The following is a 27,438-nucleotide window of genomic DNA, read 5'->3' on the forward strand; positions in this document are numbered from 1 at the left end:
TGGGGGAGGCTTCCACTCCAGAATGTTCTATTTACATTTTGAGTGACAGAACTGCATTTAGATCTTTTCTCCCACAAAGTGTTCAATCTCTAAGTCTGGCGTTTAACATCCTTTTAAAAATTCATGTAAACATTCACTTAGTTTAGTAGATTGAAACAGAACGAAGACTTATTCCTTGTCTCACACACAGTCTCCTTTGGTTGAGAATCACTTAAACGCTGAACTGAGAACATTTTCTGCCTTTCTTTATTTACAGATGTTTCCTCAAAACTACACATCCAAACAGCTCCAGCTGGCTGGAGCTAAGTCCTATGCAGGCTGATAAGATGCATCTGGCTTCAAGACCCAGACTAATCATAGGGGCAGGCTCCTCTCTCCTGGAGAGTCTGGTTGGGGTGGGACCTGAGTCTCAGAGCCCTCGCTCCATATAAGAGTACCAGGCGCAGCCCCAGCCCAGCAGGGAGGGAGAGCCAGGGAGGTCGCACTCTGCTGGGCTCCTCAGCCGCTGAGAACTCACCAGGCACTCACAGGAGAAGTTTTCATCCTCTCTCCTACCCTGAATGTTTTCCCCAACATGGAGGTGAGATAATTATTTCATTACTTTTATAAACAGCTATCGCAAGTAAGAGTAAGGCTTAATGGGAAGAACTCAAATAAGGAGAGGACATGGGACATAGGGAAGATGGAGGTGACTTTTAAAATCCTTAAATACATTTAACAGTTCAGACAAAGAGAAATTCCTTTTACTTGACCTGGGATTAAATGATTGGTTCTGAGGTCTGGGAATCAGAAACTGGGGACAATGTTGTTGAAAGACCCGAGGAAGCCATTAAGAAATATGATAGTACTACTGTTAGTTCTTAGGGAAAAATTCCCTCCAGTGTATTTTTGTGTGTTTGACTCGGAGCCAAGCATCGAGCCCCTGTGACCTGACTTATGTGAGAGCTTTATTACAAAGAGAGACTTCACAGACTTGGAACTTCAGAGGGTTAGGACTGTGACAGTGGAAGGTTCAGGTAGTTGGAATGAAACTAAAAGTTTACCAAATACATATGTTGGCCCAATGCAAAATGGCCACATGATAAAAAAATATTACTACTCAACAAATGAGAGGACCAAAAATAGAAATCACTCTTAAACTATATTTCTGGGATGTAAAAACAACTTGAAATTGCTACTATAATTTCATTATTGAAAACTTTTGTATTTAAACTTCAAAAGTTTTGCAATATAATGCTGAAACGGTAATTTCTCAGTCCTGTCAGCTGCGAGGTTTCTTTGTGGTCGCCATGCTGTCCATTTGTGATAGTGAATCTATGTTCAGTTTCCGATGGGGTTGGAGGAGGACTGGACAATGGGTCTGGGATAACTCAGACCTGGAATTAAGTGATTCAAAATTAAACACGATCACAAAGTTAATTTGCCTAATGTTATGATGCTAGAATACCAAGTAACCCTACAAAGTTAGACTTATGGTATAATCTAATTTTTATTAATGTGCCTTGTATTTTTATTTAAAATTTTAGGACATTTGTTAGCTCAGAAAAAAACATGATGCTTTTCTTAGGGTCATCTGGCTAATATATCTTCTTCAAATATTTGTATTAGCCATAAGCCAACTTCTTTATTTATTTTATAATGAGACATCTTAATAATTGTTTTGTTTTAAAAAATGTGTCCACAGTCATCGATTATTATGGTATTGTTCTGCCATGGTAGTAAAGTCATTATTTCCCTGCAAGTGATACACAAAGTTCTGTATTTGAAAGTATTTGTTCATATTTTTTACTACGAAACCTGAAAGGAATACTTTTGTGATACATTACAGAGAAGGGAAACTTGGGCTATGAAGCCACGACCAAAAATGATTCCGGGTCTGGCCTTTTAAGGGGAAGCGTGCTTTTGTCCTGTCCTCCCAGCCACGTGAATGAAATTCAGAGAGGTGGTCCCAGAGTCCCCTGGTTCTTTCTGTGTCCATTGGTTAGGAGATAACTTGAGTCTGAAGTGTTTCAGAAGGACTTCAGAGCAAAAGTGGCTTGCCTTTGACCAGGCTGTGGCCCAGCCTTTTACGGTCTCCTCTCCTGACAGAGATGAACCTGGGGTTTGTGAACCTCAGGCCTGATTTTCATGGGGCTGGCCTGTGGTCTGGCACCGTGATGTCTCCGGTCAGGGCCTCTCTGCTCTCTCTCTGCACCCAGGGCTGATCTGACGTTCTCAGCTGTCTTCGCTCATCAGACAGTGTCGATATGTGTGCCTTTAAAAAACATGTCTTTTTCTAGATTACAATACTGCCTTATTGGGAAAAATAAGTTAAAAGAGAAGATAACACATTATTTTCCCACGCAGTGGTAACCACTATTACATTTTAATCCATTTCTTTGCAGACTTTTCTATGAATATGTACAAAGTGTACTTTATTAAATTGCTATCAAACCAAATCTGGATCTTTTTACTCATTATATCATGAGTGTGTTCTCCTGTCACTGGAATCTGTAACGTCCTTCCAATGGCTGTGGAGTACTCAGTCATGTTATTGGACCGTTGTGCACTTATTGTTAGAAGAGTTGCAAACTGATGTCTATATCTAATAAAGATGTAAGTAAATTGATGTTAAAATCTAACTTCTTCATTTAAATGGTGCCCTATGTTCAAAATGTACTGACCAAGATATTAAATATTGGGAGATGCTAATGAATTAAGTTTGATTTTTTTCTACTTAAAACAATGGATATTGAAACCCAGTGTATGCTACAGAAATTATTTTATTTTTTACCCCAGAGATGCTCATGGTTCAACAGACAAACACAAATGACCAGACTTGAAGAAATTAGAAGGATGGAGATGATGGTCACAGCTGGAACAGGTTAGAAGAAGGAGGTAGCAGTACTGCTCAGTCAGTGATAAGAAAGAACAAAAGAGAGAATTCTGGGAAATGTAGTTCCAGCTTCACCATATCACACAGAATAAAGACACCACATGTTTTCAACTAAGCAATTTTTTAATAGAGTCAATGCAGCTGTGTGTCTATCTTTGTCATTAATGCATCTTCTAACGTGTCCCTTTGATAAGACACTCTTTCCAAAGGCAAGAAATGATAATTGCTTTATTTTCAGGTCTGCAGCTAGCAAATTCTTAAATTCTTTTGGTTGTTAGATTCGGCTTGTGTAACTCATGAGCAGAAACTGACTTTGTAATAAGCAGGTGTTCATGGGTTATAATAAGTAGTATGTATATGGGGAAGGTGGTGTCAAAGGCATTTTCGACGAAAAAAAGATATTCCCTAAAATATAGTTGAAGTCCTTTTAAAACATATGTAATAGAATCTGAAAAATTGATTTTTTTTCATGATTCCTGATTTGGCTGGAAGTCAAAGGCCAAGAACAATAAGTGCCTGGTAACCCCACATGTTACAGGGGAATATTAGACATTCAATGCAGAGTTACAGAAAGAGTAGCCCTGAATCTGTCTAGTGTCCTGGGGCCATCTCCATCCTCAAGATTATGCAAGATCGTGTCCCTCTGAGTATGAAGGATATAGAGAATGACACCTCCTCACGTCTGAGAAAACCTAAAGGCATAGGCTGGTTGACTGACCTGCCTTCAGCAGCATAAATCACCACAGCAGTATCAGTTGCATGGTGGCCATTGAGCACTTGAGAGAACAAGAGTGTGTTGCAGCATCCCACGGGCCACATGTGGACCTTCGTGTTGTCAGGGGCTCTGCCTGAGAGGCTGTCTGTCGGGTAAAGCGATGCCCACAGACAGCATCAGTACTGGAACGGCCCCAGGGAGCAGCACTGGCGAGCGTCAGGAGTGATAGCTGAGAAGATGAATCATTTGCACCAGAGAAAAGTGGTTGTAGATCCCCATCTCTGGTGGGGTGGGGGAGGGGTGGCATCCAAAGAACCACACAAACACTATGAGAGGTGAACAACTGGCATTCGAACATCCAGCGCCCCTGATTTACCATCACCAGCCTCCCGCTGAATGCGTCAAGCAATGTCACCCCAATAAATCTAATGATTAAAAGAAGTCCTTTTGGGCTCTTTCCTCTGTCACTGCTGCAGCTCTGGCTTTGAAGAAGGTAGAGGCAGCTTGTGGGGGTGGGGCGGGGTAGAGAAGACAAGCAGAAGAACACTCCTCCCCGGTTATAAGCATCTAGGAACTGGGAGTAGGAGAGATATTTAAAATTGGATGATAAATTGAAATTTGACTATTCAATTGTTCTGGAATTTTTATTTTCTGAAAATCTGTTAGTCCCTGGAAGTGACTCATCAAACTATGAGATAGGCTTTCCCAGGGGCAGGAAAATTGAGAGCACAGAGACATATTGAAAAAAGAAAAAAAAACCATGCAATTTATAATTAGGAAAAAAACCCTTTAAGAGGTGCTACTTTATATTCTATGCTTCTCATGTTTGCTGAAAACTCAGGAAGTGTCCCAGCAACACCCCCCCCCCCCCCGCCCCTCCCGTCTCTGTCAATTTACTCATCTCCATATTGCTCACAGCCCCTCAGTTGTGCCGATCAGAATGAGGGGCAAAAAGACTTGTAGAAGTATGAAAGACAGAGGTAGGTGAGAAGGATTTTATAGCTGAAGGAAGTTACCTAATATGAGGACAGGTGGTCTCGGAGGGTGAATAGAAGGCCCTAAGAAAAACGTTGGGAAGCCACTCCCCAGCAGCATCGACAGAAAAGAGTTTAGGGGCAGAAGAGAAAGAATATTGGCCTGTTAACATGAGGGGATAAGGTGATTTTAATGACGGTTGTACTGGGTTATGAACTGAATACATTTGATATGCTTGGAGCATCTCCAGTAAAGATTTGAATTGTATTCCCTACACCTTCAGTTGTCAGATGAAGTAGGAAGACACTTAAAAGTAACAGTAAGGTGATAGAAATCACCTATAATTTCACAACTGGAAATAAACCATTATTCTGTGTTATATTTCTTTTTAGATTTCTTCTCAATACACATTTGATTTCTCAAACAAAATGTGCCGGTAGTGAGATTTACATACAATATTTAGCTGGTGTTATCAGGTAAAGATGATCAAAGGCCTCAGCGGCTTTTCAAAGGCTGATCAGGAGTACGATGAGCTTCGCCGCCCCTCGGACTGGGGCTGTGTCTCAACTTTTGCTTCTTCATTTATGAAGTTTATTTCCCCTTTAACTCCTCAGCCCTGGGCACTGCACTTTCTTCCACACTTTTCCTCTTCGGCTGTGCTCATGGGTGTTGAAGTCAGAGAGACGGACAGTGGAGAAAGGAATTCAGATCATGGGACCGTAATGAAATGCTTGCAACAGTTTCACTCTAGTGGAGGTTTTTAATTTGTTCATGACATCGCCCAGCTCCTAGCTGGCCTTACAGAAATGAGTTGTGGAGGTGAGCTGAACAGAATTATATTAAACGCTTATTTAAAATGGGAAGTTAAAAGACAAGTCGAGTCATCAAGCCTTCTCTGCGGCTCTCTTACTCCTTGTATTCCTAAACCACAAATCTTGATTTGCACAAATGAATTCGCTTTCAACTCATTAAAGTAATGCAAACTGAAATAACGCTTTTATTTTCCCCAGGCAGTAAGTTTATTCATCTTTGTGGGATTTATAGCAGAGTTCCCAGTTTTTTCAAGGTAAGAATTTTTTGGATTGTGTGTGGAAATCATTAAAAATATTTTTTGTTTGTTTTTAGGAAATTCTTTAGCATGACCTGATTCCTACATTGCAGCCCGAGCATGTTTATCTTTCCAACAAGCAAAAGCTTGTTTTATTCTCATTCTTACTGTGTTTCATTTGCTGTAAGGAAGAAAGCGGAAGATGAAAACCACCTTGAGGTTTTCTGCTTGTCCCAGTGCACGGTTTTACCTGCATTTCAGAGAATCGCAGCTGCGCTTCACAGCTCAGAGCAGATTTTGATCTTTACATGTAGTCTTTGCAAAACATTCTTTGGATTTTAAAGGTTGAGAGTTTTTTAAGAAACTAGTTTTATTGTTTCTTGAGACCTGGAATAAAGCAGCGTCATTTACCGATGGCCTTGCTTTGATTTCGCGGATGGCCTTGCTTTGATTTCACGGTCAGTTGGGTGGGACCAGACCGGACCAGCTCACTAGGTCAAACTGTCCGAATTGTGTCAGGCTCTGCACTAGTGACTGGGGATGCAAGGAGGGCTGAGCCTGCGCTGAGAGTCTGCGGCGTGACTCAGAGCTGGAAAGAGGTGGTTTCAGTACAAAGGTGCTGGGGGCTCCCTCTGCGCGAGGGGCCTGGACAAGGTGCAGTGGGAACACAGAGAAGTTCTGGCCAAGCCAGCATCCCTCACTAAACCTGGGTATTTGGGCTGCAGCCGTCCCTGGGACACAAAACAGAAAAACAGCGAGTTCAGATTATTTTAAGGGTCCACGATTCCAAGGCATTTGGATCATCGGTACCAGTCAAGACTACAGGTCAGCAAGGTTGGCTCCACAGAAGCACAAGGCACACGGACTGCAGAATGGGACCCCCTTACCTTTAAAGTTGTCTGACGGCCTCAGATAAGCACAGATCACCTTAACTTGAGATGTTTCCGAGGCTAGAAATGTGCTCGAATTCCAGAAGTCAGGAGTCTTCTTTCCTTAACCTGTTGTCAGTGTGCTTTTAGGTGAGGTTGCCTTAACTTCTCTGGCCTGAGCCGCAACACAGCCGGAGTTTAGTCTTGTGTGAGAGTCAAACTCCCCATTTTCCACTTGCATTTTTTTTGAGTGGAATTATTTAAGCTCAGATTTCTCCTATATGGATGTGAGCTTCAGAAATGACCTAAATGAACAGGGGAGCTTTTAAAGATAAATTCCTGTCCATTCAGCCTTGGCCAGTTTTCAGTATGTCATTTCTCACTTAGCCCTCCTGGTCTCCCAGTCCGGGGTTTCTGAGGAACTCTTCCATTCATCATCCAGAATCCTTTTAAAGGCTGTAGTACCTTCCTTCTGTATGCTCTCCCTTATACCTCCAAACTCTGGACACTCTTGTCTGTGTTGCCGTAAAACATCACACTGTCCACATTTGTTATGAGATCTTTCAAATTAGATGCACTGTATTGTGAATTATGGTTGTGTTATTGTATCATGACTATTTGTTTATGCATGTGTACCTTAGTCCCCGCCCCCCCAGTCAGTGCATAGTGACCTCTCTCTTCTAACATGTCTCCAACTCCAGCGTCTAAACAGTGCCTGCTACATTACAATGTTCAATAAACATTAATCTCCAGGAAAGGGGGTCCCTTTTACATTTTTTTAAAATATAGTTTTGGATACTTTTGGTTTCTCTTAGGAAAAGAATTGGAAGCCATTTTTAACTGTATTTGCCTGTTTTTGACTATTCTTGACTGACGTTTGTGTCCCCTGTCTCTTCCCTCTCCACCTGCGTGATGATGAACCACTGGCCAGTGCCTCCAGTGCAGTCAATTGCCAGTGGAACTCCTTTGGCCCTTGGTCAGAATGCAATGGTTGTACGAAGTCTCAGGTAGGACCACGCAGAAAATTTGTATTTATTACTTACGTGCTGAAATAGCTTAGGTATAGACAGACAGGCATTAACTTTTGAATGCTATTTATGCTCCTTGAAGTTATAATTAGTAATTTTAAAAGAAAAGAAATATAATTTGTATAATAATTAGGATTGCAATAAAGTAATTTTTGCATTCTAATTTGTCTCACAGGACTTTTATAAATCTTATATTTGAGCCTAGAAATATACATAGGGCAAAAATTAAAAGCAACTCACTAACTCTTGAGCTACTAGAGAAATAAGAATACATAAAATGAAATTAGTACATAATTCAAAATATGTTTCATGTTTACTGGCTTCGATTTTTTTCCTTTTTAAAAAAGTTTTCATCTGTAATGAAATGACTTTGGAAATAATGTATGTTTGTATGGCACCAATACTAGGGTGTTTGGAGTCACAGTCAGATACATAGAATTACATTAATAGTTAATATGAATGTCAACGTTTCAGCTGTAATTTTTAAACAATTGTACTGATTTTAGAGAGAGAGAGAAACATCAATTTCTTGTTCCACCTAGTTAAGCACTCATTGGTTGATTTTTCACATGAACCCTGACCTGGAATTGAACCTGCAAACTTGGTGTATGGGGATGAGCTCTCAGTAGTTGACCTACCCAGCCAGGGCTCAAACAGTAATGTCTGTTACATGGCAAACACCTTCAAGAAAGTGACCATCAGACAAAAAGAGACCCATAGTTTCAGACAAGGCAAATCCCAGGAGGGTATATGAGAACAGCCGCTGCTTCAGCCCAGGGTTTCTGGCATAACCAATGACAAGGCTGCCAAGACTGTTCAGTCCCTGCATCAGAACCAGCCACTCCTGCTGCTGTAGCACCTGCACCAGTAAATTTGGCAGCAGTATCAATGTCTCTGCTGATTGCACTGGTCCGAAACTCCCGCTGGGTTGGCTGCGACACACCATTCGGGGCCCCATTAAGTACCGAGAGCCCATTCCAGCCCTCGCCTCTGGCTAAGACAGCTAACACTGATGCAGAATTTGGTCTGGGCACAACTCCGGGTCCAGCTGGGATCAGAGCCGGACTGCGGGCGAGCTTGGCGCTGGCCATGGGACCTCCTCTCCTGCTTTCTCTCATCCTGGGAGGTAGCGGCCTCAGTTTTTCTTCTTATTTCAAATAAACACTAACAAGTAGCAAAATTACTGCCTTGTTTTGCCTGACAAATAGTGAATGACCATGAAAAGTCAACCATTTTGCAATGTTTTAAAGTTTAATTCTTAAGTAACACAAATAAAATACCAGACCTTATCTAGAGATTATAGAGTACTTCTAAAAATGCCTGCTTTTTCTCTTGTTATAAATTATTTATTGGAGAAAAACCAGAAAAGTATAAATAAAGAAAATACAATTTATAATTCCACCATTTAGAAGAGACCAATATACCAGCATTTCGATATTTATTTCCCATATTACTTTCTTTCTTAGTTTATGATTTTTAAAAATAGGATTATTTGATCATAGTTTTGTGCTCTACCATCTTAACCTAACATACTATTAGCAAGAATTTTAACAGCTGTATTACATTCCCTTATATAAATACACCAAACTTATTTATCTACTACCTATTGTTTGAGATTTAGATTATTTACATTTTTGGTTATTATAAAAAAAACTTTAATAAACATTTTTTAAAAGATTTTATTTATTTATTTTTAGAGAGAGGGTAAGAGAGAGAGAAAGAGAGGGAGAGAAACATCAATGTGTGGTTGTCCCTTGTGTACCTCCTGCTGGTGACCTGGCCCGCAACCCAGGCATGTGCCCTGACTGGGAAATGAACCAGAGACCCTTTGCTTCACAGTCTGGCACTCAATCCACTGAGCCACACCAACCAGAGCTAATAAACATTTTTATACATAGTCATATATTCTCTTTTCTGATAATTTATTAGAATAAATTCCAAAACTATAATGTTTGTTTTAAAGTTTCTGAGCATTTGAATGTTTAAATATTTTTTATAGAAATATATTGACATGTAACATTATAATAGTTTCAGGTGTACAACATTAGTTGATATTTGTAAAATATTGTAGAGGTGATTCTGTTTGGATAAAATGTGTGTTTAAATTTTATTTTTTAATTATGGGAACAGCAGAAACATATTGCAGAAGATAATTTTGAAGCATCATCATAATCGCCATTTCAATCAAGCATGTATTTAGTACCTTCATGAGTATTAGTCGCAAAATAAGTCACACAAATGCAGAATGTGGCTCCTGGGAAACATAAGAGCTGACAACTCTGATTACAGGCCGAAAAGTACATGAATGACAAGGCAAACATCAAATAAAACTAACCACAGACAACATTTGTATAATTGAAGAAAGAACACTGAATAGACGTAGATAGAAAATATTTCTCATGTTAGCAATTTTTTTCCCTTTGAGCGAAGGTCATCATGAAATGGATTCATCCCTAGTTTGTAAAATCAAAATTTTCATTGAGAAAGAGGCAAGTGAAAATGAAAAGGGGGTCATAAGGTCAGAATCTGACAGGTGAGAATGAGCCGCTGAGAACAGACAGTCATCAAAGTGGTGTTGGCAGACAGTGAGGAAAATACTACACGTACAAACAACACAGTCTGTGCTTCGGAACTTCAGAGAACTTCAAAGTAGTAAGCGAAACGTGAGAGGTGTCTTCATCCGTTAAATACAGAAACTGAAAACATATTGAGAGACTGGTACTGAGTTCCATTCCCTACTGAAAAATGCCAGAGCTGCGCCCAGGCCAATGGGAAACTGCTCGGAGTTCAAGTCATATGACTGTGACCCTTCATTCTCATTTGTGACCCAGTTTACGATGGATGAATAGATTCAGCCTATCTCACCTTCCCTGTTGGTCTTTGCTCATGGTTTAAATTCTCTGGAATCTCAGATGTAGTTCGTTTTTATTAATAGGGAAGAGCTGAGCATAAAAGATGTACCTTTGATTGCCTTTGCGGGGGGGAAAGGGTTTTGTAGATCTTTCTTTTGTTTAAACATTGAATACGTTTTAATTCTGATTAGTGCATCTTTGGACGACTTGTTTTTCATGTGGTTTGATGATGTCCTCAATTTCCCCTACGTTCCCCCACAGAGGTTTGCTTTTAACATATTTTTCCATTTCAGAAGTCAATGATTTTGATTATCTCATAAAATTTCTTTGTAGATATAGCTTCACCTTTAGACTACTTAGGCTTCTATTAACATATTTCTTTCTGGATTGTTTGGCCTTGCCTTGCCTTCCTGAAAAAGGGTTAACATTTACCTCAAATCAATTGCCACCACTTTTCTAAAGGTTTCCATGACTGCACTTCATCTCAACCCCCTTCCCAATGCCATTATCTGCTCCCCAGCCAAAGTCATTTGCTTTTCTAATGTCTTCTGTTACATAGCTTTGGCAAAAATTAATTGTTCTATGCTGCCGTCTGTTTGCACATATGTTTACCCAGCTAACACTTTCAGGTCACTTTCTTAAAGATTCACTAATATATCCTTTTAGTACTCACGCCTGACAGTAAATACATACGTAGTAAATAAATATATAATAAATATATGTAGTAAATATATATACAGTCTATATGTCACTGGATTCAAGGACAAATGGGTCTGTGGGTTCATTGCTTTGGAGATTCCACTTCTGCAGGACACCAGAACCGTTCCCCAAACACTGCCTCTCCAATTGTATGAATTCTTCTCAGATTTCATTTCTCAGATGAAGGAATCTGGTTTTTGTTTAGACGCGCAGGCGGACAGTTGCGGTTTATGGGCAGTTTGGCGGCCAGCCTTGCGCCGGCAGTGCTTTTCAGACACAAGCGTGTGAACCCACACAAGGATGTCCGGCAGAAGAGGGGTGTGGAGAGCTGTTCCGGTGTTTTTCAGGTATTGGTTTTCCATCGGTTTAGCATGCAAAGTGTAAACTCAAATGTTATTTGTTTAACTTGCTCAGTATGTATTTGTTGAATTTTACTGAATTTATATTGGCCTGTAAGTTAAGTTCCCCCAAGTACCAGTTGTCACTTTTATTGGTGTAATAATCACACACTCAACTATTATTCTTTCAAAATCAAGGGGAAGCATATGGTAATAAAAGTGGGGATACCCTTTGCCTGGACTACTGAGAGACCCAGACAGTACTTGACATTGCATTTTTGGTGAAGATCTGGTATGGGCACTGAGATTGGGCAAAAATGTTGTTACAACCAAAATTATTATGTTTATGAGAAAAGCAACTGTAATAGCTAATCAAGGAACAATACAGGTCACCCCAATGCATGGGTGATTGAAACATAGTTTTTCCATTTTTTGATTTATTGTCTATGATGCATTTGTGCAATCAGATTAATTCAACAACCTTTAGCAAACATTATTCTTGTTATATTCCAGATATACTGAGGAGGGTTGTGGATTTAGAAATGAAACACATAGCCTCTTCCCTAAAGAATAATTAAAGTTTTATGAACAGAATACTACATAAATAATCTCTGTGTTAGAAACGCACCTCAACAATACCTGTCAAACTCCTATTTTACTTTCAAAACCCAAATGGGATGACAGCTCCTTTGGGAAGCCTTCCCTAAACTTTAACTGACAAAGCTGATTAACAAACACTTCTCTGTGTTCCCTACATACCTTGTACCATCTGTGTTCTGGAGTATTTGTCGGCCTGGATGTCTCTTGGCAGATTGTGAACTCTTTGAAGAAAGAGAGGGTGGGGCAAAAGTAAGTTTACAGTTGTGAGTATGCAAAATACAGAGTTTATGCTTGTGCTATTATTTGTTTATTAATTATTGTATTTTCCATATGAACAACTGTAACGCTGTATTTTATGGGGTTTTTGCACCTGGAGTGCCTGGTGCATAATTGACCCTCCACAAATGTTTGCTGCATTGGATTGAGTGACAGCATAATGAGGTAGATGCTGTCCTATCAGGACAGTGCATGCAGGGCCCGCCTACTCTGAGGATGAGAGGCAGCACATGCGTCCCAACCTGTGGGATGGGGATGGTTTCTGAGAGGAGATCATGTGTGATTTGATTCTTGAAGACAAGTGGGTAACAGGTAGAGAAAACCCATCTAGGCTGAGAGAATGAATGTAAGTGCAGGTTCAACGGCAATGACAGAAGGCCTGGCCTTTATTCGTGCAAGTGATCCAATAAGACTACAGCTCAGGGAGTGAGCAGTCTGTCTGGAGACGTTGCTGGAGAGGCAGTTGGGGGCTGGGTAGTTCCTGCCCTCCAGCGCTTCCTTGGAGCCCTGCGCTTGTGTCTGCTGCGGCAATGATGCTGTTGAGTTGCAGTGATCTATGTCTTCATAGTCTTCCTGTTACTTTGTAAAGGGCACGAAAAGCCTGACAAATATCTCCATTTTATTCATATTTGTATCCCCACACCCAGAAGAGTGTCTTGCACAGAGTAGGTGCTAAAGAAACTTTGAGTTTTAACCTTTGGCTCAGTCCCCGTGCTCTCAAAGCTGGCACATCCACATCACCAAGAGGAGTAGGATTTGTCGGTGATTCCAGAAAAGAAACTGAAAGTTGAAGGACAGGAGGTCACGCTCCCTTCCCAGTGGTTGGCGCTGCATGATTTGGGAGGGTTCAGACAGACTGCCTGCTGCTCATGGGGGAAAGCCTGGAGGGGGAATTGAGGTTTTATTTTTGATTTTGTGTCCGACCAAGGTGAGAATCAATTTTGTGTGTTGCAAAATAAGGGTGAAAATAATCACCAGTTTTCCCCCTGGACATGCTGAAGATTTAGGTCAAATTCACGTTAGCAGGCCAGTATGGTGCTGGGGATTGGAGGCAAACCTGTCTGATCCCATGTGGTGGTTCCTTTCTTCCCTCTTTTATTTCTGTGTGGTGGCTTTCCTCGTGGGCAGGTCAGTGCATCAGCAAATCCTTGGTTTGCAATGGCGACTCTGACTGTGAAGAAGACGGTGCTGATGAAGACAGATGTGAGAACACAGACAGCAGACGTTCCTGTGACCTCAACAAGCCTCCTCCCAACATAGAACTTACTGGAAATGGGTAAGGTGCTGGGCGACCTCCTGTGCACATTGGTGGGTTATGTCTTCATTTGGTTTTGTGTTATTTATTTATTTTTTTGTAAATCTAATAGCAAATCATCTGATAGTTAAGTGTTTGGCTCAGAGCTCTTTGCCACATCCTGAAACACCCTTTTAGTTCCTATCTGTATACTTGTAAATATATATATATTATTTATATATATATAATGTATATATTTTATATATATGCGGTAAAATATCTACTGACCAATTGTCCCTGGACTGTCCTGATTTTAGCACCAAAAGTCCTGCACCCAGGGAAATATCACAGACCCTAGAAAAACCGGAATAGTCGGTCACACTATGGGAGGGGGGGGAGGGGGAGGGAAAAAGAGAGAGGCAGAGAGAGCGCGCTGATTCAGTGAAGAAGGGCCACTCAGGAGAATGAAGACAGTAGCATGAGAGCAGGGAAAGGAGAGATGAGTGTTGGGAATATTCAGGCTGAAAAGTAATTGCTCAAACTGGCTGAGAAATTTCATTTACAGGTAAAGTTGGGACTAAAAGAATTCTGAAGAATTTTTAAGGGTCAGAAACCCAAGTTAAGATTTCAAGTCTTTAAAATAATCAATTATTGAATGATAGATGTAATTTTTTCTATGATATTTTAAAATTAATTCCCAGAGAAATGATAAAATTACTCTAAAGGGTCTACCAGTCAACCTGCTAAGAGACCAGCAGTTGAAATTCACTGCAGAGAGCTCTCTCTCTCCGAGTAATCTTAATTGTATTGGTTTTATCTACAGATTCGGTTTAAAGCCAGCTGCTGCCATAGATACAAAAGGGCCGTGTGTTGCCCAAACATGTTCTTACACTGCAAAGATGTTGGCTTTTCCCAGATGTCAGTTTTAGCTCTCAGACCGAGTAAGGAGGCTGGATAATGAACGGTGTGCACTGGGATGCTGGTCCTGCCATTTGCTCTCTAATCCTTAACCGTGATGTATTTCTAGAGTTGTCTGATGATGCCTTTTGCAGCAAGTGCTATTTCTGATTTTAGCCATCTTTTCTTCCTTAAAAAACCCAAAACAACAGTTACAATGCCCTCACTGGCCAGTTCAGGAACAGAGTCATCAACACGAAGAGTTTCGGTGGCCAGTGCAGAAAGGTGTTTAGTGGGGATGGAAGAGATTACTACAGACTGAGTGCGAACGTCCTCTCCTATGCATTCCAGGTACTTTGTGACATTGGTTTTACTTGTTTCTAACCCAGGACTTGCTACTAGAGATCATTATTGTATGATGTTCATTTTTTTGGTATTTGTGGAGAATTTACCTGTGCCTACTATGGGGTCATTCTTATAAATGTTTTATATGGACTTAAAAAGAACACCTATTCTGTAACTCTGGAGTACAGGGTGATGGTGCTTTCAGCTTGTGCCATGTAAGCTGAAATGTCGTTTTGCCTCATTTTGATTTTGCTCCACGTGGGCCCAGGACCTCATGGTCTGACCATGCATGGGTGTCAAAACCCAGGGCCCTGGCCATGCCTGGTATGATCATTTCCTTAGAACTGCCACAGTGTCCCTTAAAAATGCTTTTATTTTTAACTTGTGAAATATTTCATATATATACAAACGAGTGTGAATGACATGTACATGCAGTTGAAAAAAACTAATAAAACAAATACCCATATATGCCCATCATCCAACTCAAGAACTAGAATATATGAGTGACTTAAAGGTTCTCATTTACCTCTCTCTTATCAATTCCCCACCCCCCATTCCCCAGGCATCCACTATCTTATATTTTATATGAATCATTTCCTTGTTGTTCTGTATATGTATATCCCCTATGTCTCTGTCTCTAAAAATTTGTAACTTAGTTTTGACTGTTTTGGCCATTTATATAAATAACTCATATAGTATATAGACTTCTATGGATTTATTTTCACTCAAAATTATGGTGTTGAATTTTATTCATGCTGATGTAGATGGCATTTAGAGAGCTGTTCCCTGTAGTTTCGTATGAAAATGCCTTGAGCATTCTTGTGCATGAGTGCCATGCAAATGAGGGAGGATTGCTCTAGGGCACTTTTGGAACTCAAGGTGCTGCCTGGTTTATGACGTACTTTACTAGGTAAAGTTTCCAACAGGGATGTACCAATTGATGGCCCACCAGCAGTGTGGAAGAGCGGTCCACACTTCATGCCCTGACTGATGTGGTCTGTATTCTCTGACTTTTGCCTTTTGCTGATGGCCTCAATGAGAATCTCCTCTGGCTCCAGGATTCTGCTTTTCATATGCCCTTTCTATCAGACACACCGAAACTCATCCTCTTCCTTGATTTCAGCACAAAATCTACTGATGCAAAAACAATTAGGGCTTTGGAGGACATTCTTGAAGATTTGAGAGTAATACAGAGGAGAAATTTTTCTGTTGCAGTAGTGCAAACACATTAAAAAAAAACAGTTGACATCCTTTGTCTTAAAACATTTGTCCTTCCACAAGCTCAACTAAATGAACTTCTGGTCTCATCCTGATTTAGCTCCTTCCTTCCTTCCTTCCTTCCTTCCTTCCTTCCTTCCTTCCTTCCTTCCTTCCAACTGTGGAGATTGCTTTTATTTTGTTCTGGAGGCACTGAGCAGGTTCACAGTTGCTCTTCTTCTTTGCCTCCTCCTTGCTGTCTTCTTCCAAATTCTCCTCTCTTAGTGCTTTCCTCCCTTCTTCCCAGAATGCCCAAAATTTACAATTCATTGCTTCTTATCTATTACTCTGAAATTATTAGGACTTGCAGACAGAAGGGCCTTTGTTTATCAAAATGAACACTTTCCAGAAAGCAGTTTGATTATGAATAGCAATCTCACCATCCTCCAACTCACAACAGAATAAATGACATTTAAGACTTATTGAATCATGAAAATGAAAAGTGAACCTGATGTGAAAAGTAGTTGTAGTTACCAACTTGAGTATCTCTTGTGGCACCTACACTATTTTTGTTGATTTGTATAGGCTTGATCCTCACAATATCTTTGGGATACAAGTGACATTTTACAATTTTATCCATGTAGAAATTGAGGCTCAGAGAGAGGACTTTAGCTGGCTTATTCCAAGTCACAAAAATTACTAAGTAGTAGAGCTAGGATCCAGCCTGTCAGACTTGACAGCCCTTTATTTTTCTACTATATTTTACTCTCCTGGTGCATTGTATTTAATTGCACTTCAGTTCTAAAATCTACATGGTGAATAATATGTATTCAAATTTAACCTGTGGCTGGAAGGGAGAATGTGAGTTAGGCATTTGTAGAAAAAACTTTCTCTTTCTATTCCTAGGTGGATGTGTTGATAATTCTTTCATAATTATAAGAGGGAGAAATGAAAATATGTATGCACTTGGGTGTAACTTAGGAACTTACAGAACAACGGCAATAGAAAGGAAGAGACTTTCTGACGTCGTTGGAAGGCAGGCGTGCTGGAGTCCACAGCTTCCGAAGACGAGGAATGATTTGGGAACAGCACATCCTGATGTTATTTTTCTCATCATGGCTTGGTGTTTGGATTGACATCTAAACCCCTTTCCAGTCACTGAATCTGTAGGTGTTTGTCACAGTGGAGGGAAATTATAGGCTGTTAGTCAGTGAAGAATGTAGACGTTTTAAGGATCCAGCCTGGGGGAAGCCAGAGGGAAGCAACAGTGGGGCGGTACGGTGCATCAGTCATTAAATTGCTAAGCCCAAGAGGGTTGTGGGCTGGTGGCTGTCCTCCAGAGTTCAGAGATTGACCTCGGACCACAGAGGGTCAGCTCTCTACGAGGCAGAAGGAAACTTTTGGTTTGTTGGAATGTAAATATTAGTAAGTAATCTTATAACAGAATCAGTAAACCTCTGTTAGAATCTCTGTTTTGGTTATCAGCACTAGAGTTTATTCAGGGCAAACCCAGAGTCAGCCACTTACTTCGCTGAGGCATAGTTTCTCTTTCCTCCTGTTTTTCATACCACCAGGAAGCTTTTGAAACATAAGCACATTCCTGCTCCATGCTCACTCTGGGAAGGTGTCAGTCTGCTTAGTTTATCCTGGGAGACAGCCGAAAGACTTGTGCTGATTCTCAGCATGAAATGAGTTGGGAATAAAAGATTAGGGTGGAGAAAATAAATAACTTCCTGGATCTTTCTGCATTTGGTCTTGAATGTGCTTCATTATATTTTTGAAAAGAAACCCTATCTGTATATCAAATGAATAACAAAAACATATTCTAAAAGCAGTTTTAACTACTGCTTAATTATTTTATCTTCTGCATCCTCTGTTCAAACTCAGTTGGGTTTAGATGTCTCAGATTTCTAAATCTAGCTTGTTAACCAGCAATAACTTAAATAATAATAAAAATATGTGCATTAAGAAGCATTTATATATGAAGCACTATTTTAAGTGCTTTACATTGATTTTTTTCTTTATGATAACTCAAAGTAGGTACTGTTATTTCTATTTTACAGATGAAGAAACTGAGGCAAAGCAGTCCTGAGAAACTTAGCCCTGATCATAGAGGTAGCAGATGACAAGCATGGGGCCTGAACTCTGGAAGTGCTTATGACTCCAGAGTCCCTGCAGTGCCCTCTACTTTGGTGGGGTTAGAGTATGTGTAAGTGTTGATAGGAGTGAGACAGCAGAGAAAGAGAAGTTGATGTTGTAGGAGGGGAAATACTCAATCAATTAAATATGTCCTTCAAAGAGGTGGGAGGAAATGAATACGGAGAAGAGACAGAGAAGTTAGCCTTAGATGGGAGGAGGGACACTTGCGGAGGAAAGGAAAAGAAGAAACATTAATAACTTTGTAGCTTGGTTAGCCAGAAGGTTAAGAGGACTCTCTCTGATCACAGGAGTGTTTGTAAAGAAAGAGTTTAAGTTCATCTTCTTAGAGGAAAGGAAGTGGTTGTAAGACTGGAGGGTTGAGGTAGTTGCAAAATTTCTGGAACAGTTACTGTAGGAAATGGGAGAGAGAGAGAAAATTGGATAGAGAAATAAAGGACTGCTAGAGTGTGTTGAGGGTTCCACTGAGGCTGGAAATCATGAATGGACTTATAGAGGCACCGATCTATATAGTTGTGTGATTTTTCTTTTTTAAAAAATTTTTTTATTGTTATTCAATTACAGTTGTATGCCTTTTCTCCCCATCCCTCCACCCCACCCCAGCCGAATCCCCCTCCCTCCCCCACCTCCACCCTCCCCCTTGATTTTGTCCATGTGTCCTTTATAGTAGTTCCTGTAATCCCCTCTCCTCACTGTCCCCTCCCCATTCCCCCCCTGGCTATTGTTAGATTGTTCTTAACTTCAATGTCTCTGGTTATATTTTGTTTGCTTTTTTCTTCTGTTGAGTATGTTCCAATTAAAGGTAAGATCATATGGTATTTGTCTCTCACCGTCTGGCTTATTTCACTTAACATAATGCTCTCCAGATCCATCCATGCTTTTGCAAAGGGTATAAGCTCCTTCTTTCTCAATAGTTGTGTGATTTTCCTATGGTGGGGCTAAGAGTTTGGCTGCAAGCATCGAACCAAGGTTGGGTGCTTGCCAGACTAATATCATGGCACACACATCTATGCAAGGCAGTTAAGTTCACTGGCAAGAGAATGGTTGAAGTCATAACTGCAACAGGAAAGATGTGAAAAAGTGAAGGTGTTGGTAAGGAGAAAAGAAAGGAAGAGAGATTGATGAGCTTGTCTCTACGAAGCTGAATGACAGAGAAATAATAGAATGAGCATCAAAAGAGTAAGTGGGGTCAGAGTGTAGGATGTCTGAATTTATGATTTCAGAGGGAACCCAGAATCTAAGTTGGAAGGAAGAAGGTATTAATTAAGGAAAATTTAAGATCATACTACCTTGAAAAAGAATGATTTTTGCAGTTATGTGTAGAGTACATGGGAGCGAAGGGACGCTGAACTAAACTGCTAAGAGGCTTACTTGCATAAATCATAACAGAATTGGAGCATTAAATCTACTACTGGATCACAGAGAACATTCCAAAACAAAACCCAAATAATTTGATTGCTTCATATAACCTATTTCTAACTCTGTTCTTCTCTGTTAGGTAAAAAAAAAAAAAAAATCAAGAACCAAATGCTTTGTACTTCTTTTTTTAGTGTAGCCTTGTTACTTTGTTCACTTCTGGGCTAAACCTTAGCATCAAAGGAAAAGGGAAGATGTCTGTACACAGATGTATTTTGTGATTCATTTGGAATTGCCATTATTGATACCATGTCTCCTGCTTAACAAAGAGTAGTTATAGAATGAACTCTATTCCTTATACTCCTGCAGGCCTGGTCTTAATGACAGCCACCGTGGTTTTGTGTCAGTGAAGAACTTAGTCTTTTGGAGATTGTATGAAGAAACTATCTATATTAAAGGATCTATGACAAAAGAGTCTTGATTATGTCCAAATCTTTATGCTCATAGCAAAACTTTGCATTTTCTTTATAGGTGAAAATAAATAATGATTTTAATCATGAATTTTACAACAGTAGCTGGTCTTATGTAAAACAAACATCAACAAGCTATTCATCATCTGCAAGCAAAAAATCCTTTTTTGGATTTTCATCATCAAGTTCTTCTTCATCTCATTCTAGTAAAAATTACAATGATAACCAGAAGGAAAAGGTTAGTATGGAATATTAGTTAATGTTTCCATATGTTACTGGTTTAAAGATTTATAACATTAACAAGTGTGCTCACCAAAAGCATCAGCTTTCATTTTTTAAATGGGATAATAGTATCTTCTTCAGAGACAACACTATATATTTCTTTAAAAGGTATAGTCTTGTCTTATTAATTCTCTTTGAATATTTATTTATACTTTTATTTTTTCATTAAAGTGTTTGTACTTATTTCAAAGCCTAAAAAAGAACTTACTTTCAAATCTTCTAGTTAAAACTTTCCTAAGTGTCTCATCCATGATTACTGATGCTATTTTAAGTGTTATAATTTAAAAAATCCAATTAATATGTGCTTCCTAAATGCTAATACTAGAACAACTATAAAGTACTTTATTACTTTTGAGATGCCAAAATTTCATATAAGGAAGTTAAAAGACTTAAGGTAACTTTATTGTTTTGAAATCTCAAAACTTTCATCTTGGGCAACACAAACAGTTGACAGGAATTGTACTAATTGATATACACTTCTTGCTGAAAAACTTTTCAGGCTGATGATCATTCACAATTTGCATATTCTATCTCATTCCTAAAGTCATTAACTTGATTAATAAATCACACAAGGGAGATATAAAAGTATTTTGTTTGTTTTATGACTAAGGAGCTGTAGAAATATGAGCTATAGAAACATGTATCATATTCATATTGTTCACGTAAGTGAGGATGTGGTATAAGGTAGATCTTGCATGAACATTATGAAAAATGCTTAGGAAATAATTAAAAGATCTCATTATAAAGTGGCTTAATTTGTCAATACTTCAGTATGGGAACTAATTATATAGTCACCCTACCTATAAGTCATCACTGAGATGTGGATCCTGGGGACACATTATTACATATACCTATTTGTGAACTTATTTTGCAGTTAATAAGCTGGTGTCTCTCTGTGGTTGAGGAGGGCATACCAACTTGGTTGTAGTGTTTTAAAGGCCGTGTATAGAAGAAATTACCATGGCATCCCTCAGAAGTTATTCCTACTTGGGATTCTAAAAATTCCTTAGATTGCTCCAAGTGAGTGGGCCCAGAATACACCTTCTCATGCATCAAAAGTAAAATTCATATAGTCTGGGATGAAGATGGCTGTCGATGAAGACATTGGACAGGGCATTATCTCCACTACCTTTTCACTTCATCTGAAAACTCTCTTTACTCTTCCCATAGAGTTATCAATTGCTGGTTATTCAGAACACTGTGGAAGTGGCTCAATTCATCAACAACAATCCAGAATTTTTACTACTCGCAGAGCCATTCTGGAGGGAGCTCTCCCAGCTCCCCTCTCTGTATGACTACAGCGCCTACCGAAAACTAATCGACAACTACGGGACACACTTTCTGCAGTCTGGATCCTTAGGAGGAGAGTACAAAGTGCTATTTTATGTGGACACGGAGAAGATGAAACAAAATGGTAGAATATTTTTAAAAAGTGCTATAAAAAATCATTGCAGGGATAGTAATAGGGAAATTACATCTAGTTAATTTAAACTTTAGAGCTTTAAAATAAGACAAATAGAAATTAACTTGCAGAGGAATCCCAAACTGTAAGAATCCATTGTACTCCAACTCTGAATCATATGGGCTTGAAGAAAAGCCTGCCTATCCTTCTGGACAGTGCCCTGAAGTGTGAGTTAATCCGTTATCAGTCTTGGCTGTCTCCAGAGGGTGTCCACTGGGTCTTTAGAATACTTTATAAGCTTTCCCATTTCTCACATTACATAATATTCCTCAGGGAAAACTAATGAGGAATTGACTGTTATTGCAGAAATCAAGAGGGTTTTAAAGAACTATTTGATTCACCTCTGTTCTTTACCACTCACATTCCTTTAAAAACTCTGCTCTGGATATCACACGTTTGCTTGCTACCTAACACTTGTAACTGCATCTTAAATTCATTGGCTGCCTCCCTTCCAACAGGTGAGCTCCGTATCTTAGTGATGGCCCTCACTGTCACCCAGTGAGGTGGCCACTAGACTTCCTGTCCCACAGACTGTCATACGGAGACTCAGTGCTACGAAGAGACACATCACAGGGCATATAGATCGTGAGAAGACCTAACCAGCTGCAAAGCCAGCTTAGCTTTTGCCTTCTGCTGTGTGGGTGATAGAAATGCCTGTTGTATAGTGGACTCAGAGTGTGCCGCCCAGTTCACGCTTTGTGGACTTCACACTGAAATCCGCACCAGCCGCCCTAGTGTGGGAAGGGAGGGAACCATGACTTACTATCCATTTTTTCTTTCCAAAGACCTTTTGGCCCTCATTTACTAACGTTCCCAGTCAAACCTGCTCCTGCCCAACTTTGTCCTTAAGCTGACACCATGCTTCCTTCTCCATCCCAAACCTTCGCTTCAAGGTGTTCCTCATCAGTCGAGATGCCCTTACGACCTTGGAGGAGAGTAAGCCTTCTTTTTTAAAAAACATGTTTAAATATTTCATTAAAGCAGCAGTTTAAAAGTGTTAAGTAGCACACTTTATTTACTTTTCTATAACAAGAAATAATTAGTGAATAGCTGCTATTAAAATATGATGGTAAAATTAGAGCAGTAGGTTTAAAAAATTGATGCTCCAGGATCCAGGTCATATGTGTACTTGATATAACTGTCGCTAGGAGATTATATGGGGATGTTCCAAATTGTCTAATCATATCTTTACCAGAGAGAATGCAGGGCAGTTTCCCAGATTAAGGTAGTTGCTCCCATTATGGGTTTTAGCGTGGTGAAAGGCTTCTTACTTGAGATTCAGAGGAGGTCTTGTAGCTTTGTCCTGTGGGGGAACTACAATATTTTTCTGTTTCCATTGGCAACAGAATTTTTTTTTCCATTGGGCTTAATGCTTAGCAATAACATTGAAGTAGTATTTGAACTTTTCTAACTTCACAGGTTGGATTAAATTGCATAAGCATAGGTTTTTGTAGAAATGACAGGCATGATATTTCTCTGGAAAATTAATCAAGAAAGTGGCTTGATCTGAACTCAGTTTCACTGCCCTTCTTCTTCTTCTTCTTTTAAATTTAGGACTTAAAAGAAATGGAGAGAATTTTTTTAAAGCTTTAATTTCATAAAAGTATTTTTTGAGTAAAATTTTACTCTTGAGCAGTTTCTGTTCTTCCTAAATGTTTTAATTGAAATATAATCAAATCTCCTGGGACATAATACAGGGTGGGGCAAAAGTAGGTTTACAGTTGTGAATACAGGAAACAGTTTATTCTTGTAGTATTATTTGTTAATTATTGTATCATTGTCCATATGAGCAATTGTAAACATACTTTTGTCCCACCCTGTATATGCCCCAGATTGTTCTTTAAGAAATATTGAGGTTATTATCCTTAATAAAATTATATAAGAAAAGTATATTCCCACACTGTATTATTTTCTATCCTCATTTAAAAAATAAATAGATGCATTTGATAATGAGTGGTAATTTTCACATACTAAGGTTATGAGTCAGGGGCAGGAAATGTTAGAAACCAGAGATGTTTAAGATAGAGAGATGGAGGCTGTTGAACTAGAGTTTGGGAATTAATGGCTGTAGAACCAGAACCCAGCTTTGGGGTCTCCAGTAGATGGGCTGGAGCCCACCACACATCTACTTTTACTTACTTGCATCATGCCTGAGAGGCTGACTGTGAATTAGTGAAAGCTATCACTCCTTGGGGTATTTAATTTCTGCTCTCTCTGCTGTTTAATATAGAAATCACCCCCAGCTCCTTCTCTCTCTGGTCAAAATCAGAAGGGACCTCTATTTGCTCACCCATTTGAAAGTATGTTTTAGTATCTGCTACTTTGTTTAATAACAAAAATCAAATATTCCATTTTCTGACCCTTGACTCTTCTAGAGCACTTATCATACACCTATCATATTGCACCTATCATATCAGTCTTGATCAGATGGGCACAGTAGTAGGAGACAAGCTCTTGTCCTCATTCTTACACCTGGCAGCATCTCAAAGGTCTTCAACAAAATTAAGCATCTTTTAATTTTTCCCACCAGGTCTTACTTCAATAAGTACGGAGGACTGTAGTTCCAAAAGTATCAATTTCGTGTTTTCACATTCTTCAAGCAAATGCAAGGACCTGAAAGATGCCTTAAAATTGGCTTCAGGTAAATGGGAAAGGGGCAGTATGCGTTATAAACTTCTCCTCCATCCCTCTCTCTTCAGTTAATTCCTAGTCATCAAGGTCCTTTAAAATTTTAGTGAGTGTCCTATTTTGTGGTTTTCAAGTGTTCGGTTGTTTTTGCTTCTGATCTCTCTTTCATATGTCAAGGTGACGAGACTCACACAGAGTGAGATTCACTGGGCCTGTCCTGTGGACTGTAGGTACGTCCTCGGTGTCTATCACCTCTCTCTCCTATGGTGACTGTTGGCAGACAAGCCTAGAAAACTGTCACCATCAGGAGAAGGTTCAGCTTCTCTCTGTGACATGGATGCTCCGTGAGGTTGAAGTCTTTGGCGCATGCTGTGGGTGATGATGGTGGTATGGAGGTGGGGAACCAGGGTGCCAGTCTTTGAGTCAAGAAGTAATAGGACAGTGAGCTGATCTAGACTGTGTCTAGATGCCAGGTGAAAGAGTTGGGGCTTAAGCCTGATGACAAGGGGTGCTGTTAAAGGGTTTAACACAAGATGTGATTCAATGGACATTCACAAGGATAAAGTTGCAAAGAAGGAAGAAAGACTGAGGAAGAATAATCTGATAGGATAAGAACCAGAAAAGATCAGTAACATGGAAAGTGAAGGAGGAGAAGTCAACAGAGAGAAATGCTAGAGAGCTGGTAAGAAAAGGACTGAAGACTCTTCATTGGATTTGGCAATTAACACTTAATTGCCTGCAAATGAAGAGATTCTTAGCATGGTAGAGATAGAAGTGAGACTATAGTTCCAGCCAAGATGGAGGTGTAGGGAGAAACCCTTCGCTTCCTCAAACAACCAAAAGGAGGTTAACAACCAATCTAAAATCAATAACAACCAGAAGTGCCAGAAAATCAAATGGCATGGAACTCCGACAACCATGGAATTAAAGAAACAGTCAAACAGAACAACCATACCGGTAAGGTGGCGGATGGAGAGAAACTGCAACAAGGTGGTGGACCGTGCAGACCGGGCTGGCTGAACGGGAAACTCAGAAATGAGTCCACGAGACTCAGAGCTGACTGTGGACTATGGCAGTTGCCACAGTTTCTCCCAGTCCGACAGGAGTTCTTTGGAAAGTGTGCTAGAGAGGAGCAGGTGAGCTGCATTGTTCCCTCCCTGGCTCCTCCCCCACAGGCAGCACCACAGCTCAGCAAGGGGGGTTGCCTCGCCCTGGTGAATACCTAAGGCCCTGCCCCTTTACAACTTAACAGGGCCCCAAATGAAAGAACAGAGCAAAACTCCAGAAAGAGAGCTAAGCCAGGAGGAGATAGTCAACCTATCTGATGGAGAATTTAAAGCCCCGGTAATCAAAATGCTCACAGAACTGATTGAGCTTGGTCGAAAAATGAAAGAACAAATGAAAGATAGCCAAAATGAAATAAAGCAAAATATTCAGGGAACCAACAGTGGCGGGAAGGAAACCAGGACTCAAAGCAACAATTCGGAACAAAAGGAAGAAATAAATATCCAACCAGAACAGAATGAAGAAACAAGAATTCAAAAAAATGATGAGAGACTTTTGAACCTCTGGGACAACTTGAAACGTTCCAATATCTGAATTGTAGGGGTGCCAGAAGGAGAAGAACAACATCAAGACATTGAAAACTTATTTGAACAAATAATGAAGGAAATGAAGGAAAACTTCCCCAATCTGGTGAAGGAAATAGACTTGCAGGAAGTCCAGGAAGCCCAGAGAGCCCCAAAGAAGAACACACCAAGGCACATCATTACACTACCCAAGATTAAATATAAAGAGAAAATCCGAAAAGAAGCAAGAGGAAAGGAGACAGTTACCTACAAAGGAGTTCCCATTAGACTACCAGCTGATTTCTCAAAAGAAATCTTACAGGCAGAAAGGGGCTGGAAAGAAGTGTTCCAAGTCATAAAAGGCAAGGACCTACATCCAAGATTACTCTATGCAGCAAAGCTTTCATTTAGAATGGAAGGGCAGATAAAGTGCTTCCCAGATAAGCTCAAGTTAAAGGAGTTCATCATCACCAAGCCATTATTATATGAAATGTTAAAGGGACTTATCTAAGACAAAGAAGGTAAAAAATATGAACAGTAAAATAACAACAGACTCACAGCTATCAACAAATGAACCTAAAAGAAAGAAAGAAAGAAAGAAAAACAACGGAAACAAAAACTAAGCAAACAAGTAGAACAGGAACAGAATCAGAGAAATGAACATCATATGGAAGGTTATCAGTTGGGAGGGGGAGGGGAGGAATAAGAGGGAAAAGGTACAGGGAAGAAGAAGCATAATTGGTAGGCATAAAATAGAAGGGGAGAGGTCAAAAATAGTATAGGAATCAGTTTAGGAAACTCGAAGAACTTATATGTACAACCCACGGACATGAACTAAGGGTGGGGAATGCTGGAGGGTTGGGGGGGCAGGGTGGAGGGAGGATAAAGGGGGAGAAATTGGGAAAACTGTGATAGCATAATCAATTAAATACACTTTAAAAAAACAAGTGAGACTACAGTGCACTGTGTGAGGCTGTGGACTGAGCAGTATGGAAATTAAGTTCTCCTGGGGTGACAGCAGAAACTGGGGAGGTGGTGAAGACTGCCCCAGGGGCCAAAGTTCTCACTGAAGAAGAGAGGATTCTTGTAGGATATTGGTAGATGACTGCGAGATGGAGGGAGACTGAGTAGAAACCAAGTTTATTTACTCACTTCATTTACCAACGGTTTATGAAGCCCCTAGAATGTACCAGGGATTGTCATAGGCCCTGGGGATACAGCAGTGAATTTACCAGAGAAAGTGGCTGCTCCAGGAGCTGAGATGACAAAGGAGAAGCCCAAGTTTTGAACAAGATGGAAATGCACTGATCTGGAAATGGAGATGGAAGTGGGAGCTTTGGCAAGGTGTTGACATCCGTCGCCAGCCCTGATTTTATTTTATTTTGTATTCAACAAACACATAACACTATGTGTCCAGCACAATTTTAAGTGATTCACAAAAATTAACCAATATACTCTGCCTACTTGAGAGTTAGGTATTGTTCATATTCCCATTTTACAGACAAGGGCACTGAGGCACAGAAAGGTTGCCCAAGATCATGGTCAGTAAGCATCAGACACGAGCTAC

General features: G+C 39.9%; 1 protein-coding gene and 1 pseudogene across 1 annotated transcript in view; one reads left to right on the top strand and one right to left on the bottom strand.

The window, feature by feature from the left end:
* The first annotated feature begins 392 nt into the window (after positions 1-392).
* Positions 393-27,438, top strand: part of C7 (complement C7) — a 54,286-nt gene continuing 27,240 nt past the window's right edge. Inside the window, exons 1-9 of the mRNA XM_024578494.4 lie at positions 393-580; positions 5,576-5,631; positions 7,414-7,489; positions 11,267-11,408; positions 13,404-13,551; positions 14,619-14,757; positions 19,993-20,169; positions 21,384-21,627; positions 24,206-24,316. Coding sequence (XP_024434262.2) covers positions 575-580; positions 5,576-5,631; positions 7,414-7,489; positions 11,267-11,408; positions 13,404-13,551; positions 14,619-14,757; positions 19,993-20,169; positions 21,384-21,627; positions 24,206-24,316 — 1,099 coding nt within the window. The 5' untranslated portion in view covers positions 393-574. The remainder of the gene's footprint in view (positions 581-5,575; positions 5,632-7,413; positions 7,490-11,266; positions 11,409-13,403; positions 13,552-14,618; positions 14,758-19,992; positions 20,170-21,383; positions 21,628-24,205; positions 24,317-27,438) is intronic.
* Positions 8,177-8,601, bottom strand: LOC112321052 (ATP synthase F(0) complex subunit C3, mitochondrial pseudogene; annotated as a pseudogene).

The sequence above is a fragment of the Desmodus rotundus genome, chromosome 1 (assembly GCF_022682495.2).
Source record: "Desmodus rotundus isolate HL8 chromosome 1, HLdesRot8A.1, whole genome shotgun sequence".
In the NCBI taxonomy this organism is placed as follows: Eukaryota; Metazoa; Chordata; class Mammalia; order Chiroptera; family Phyllostomidae; genus Desmodus; species Desmodus rotundus.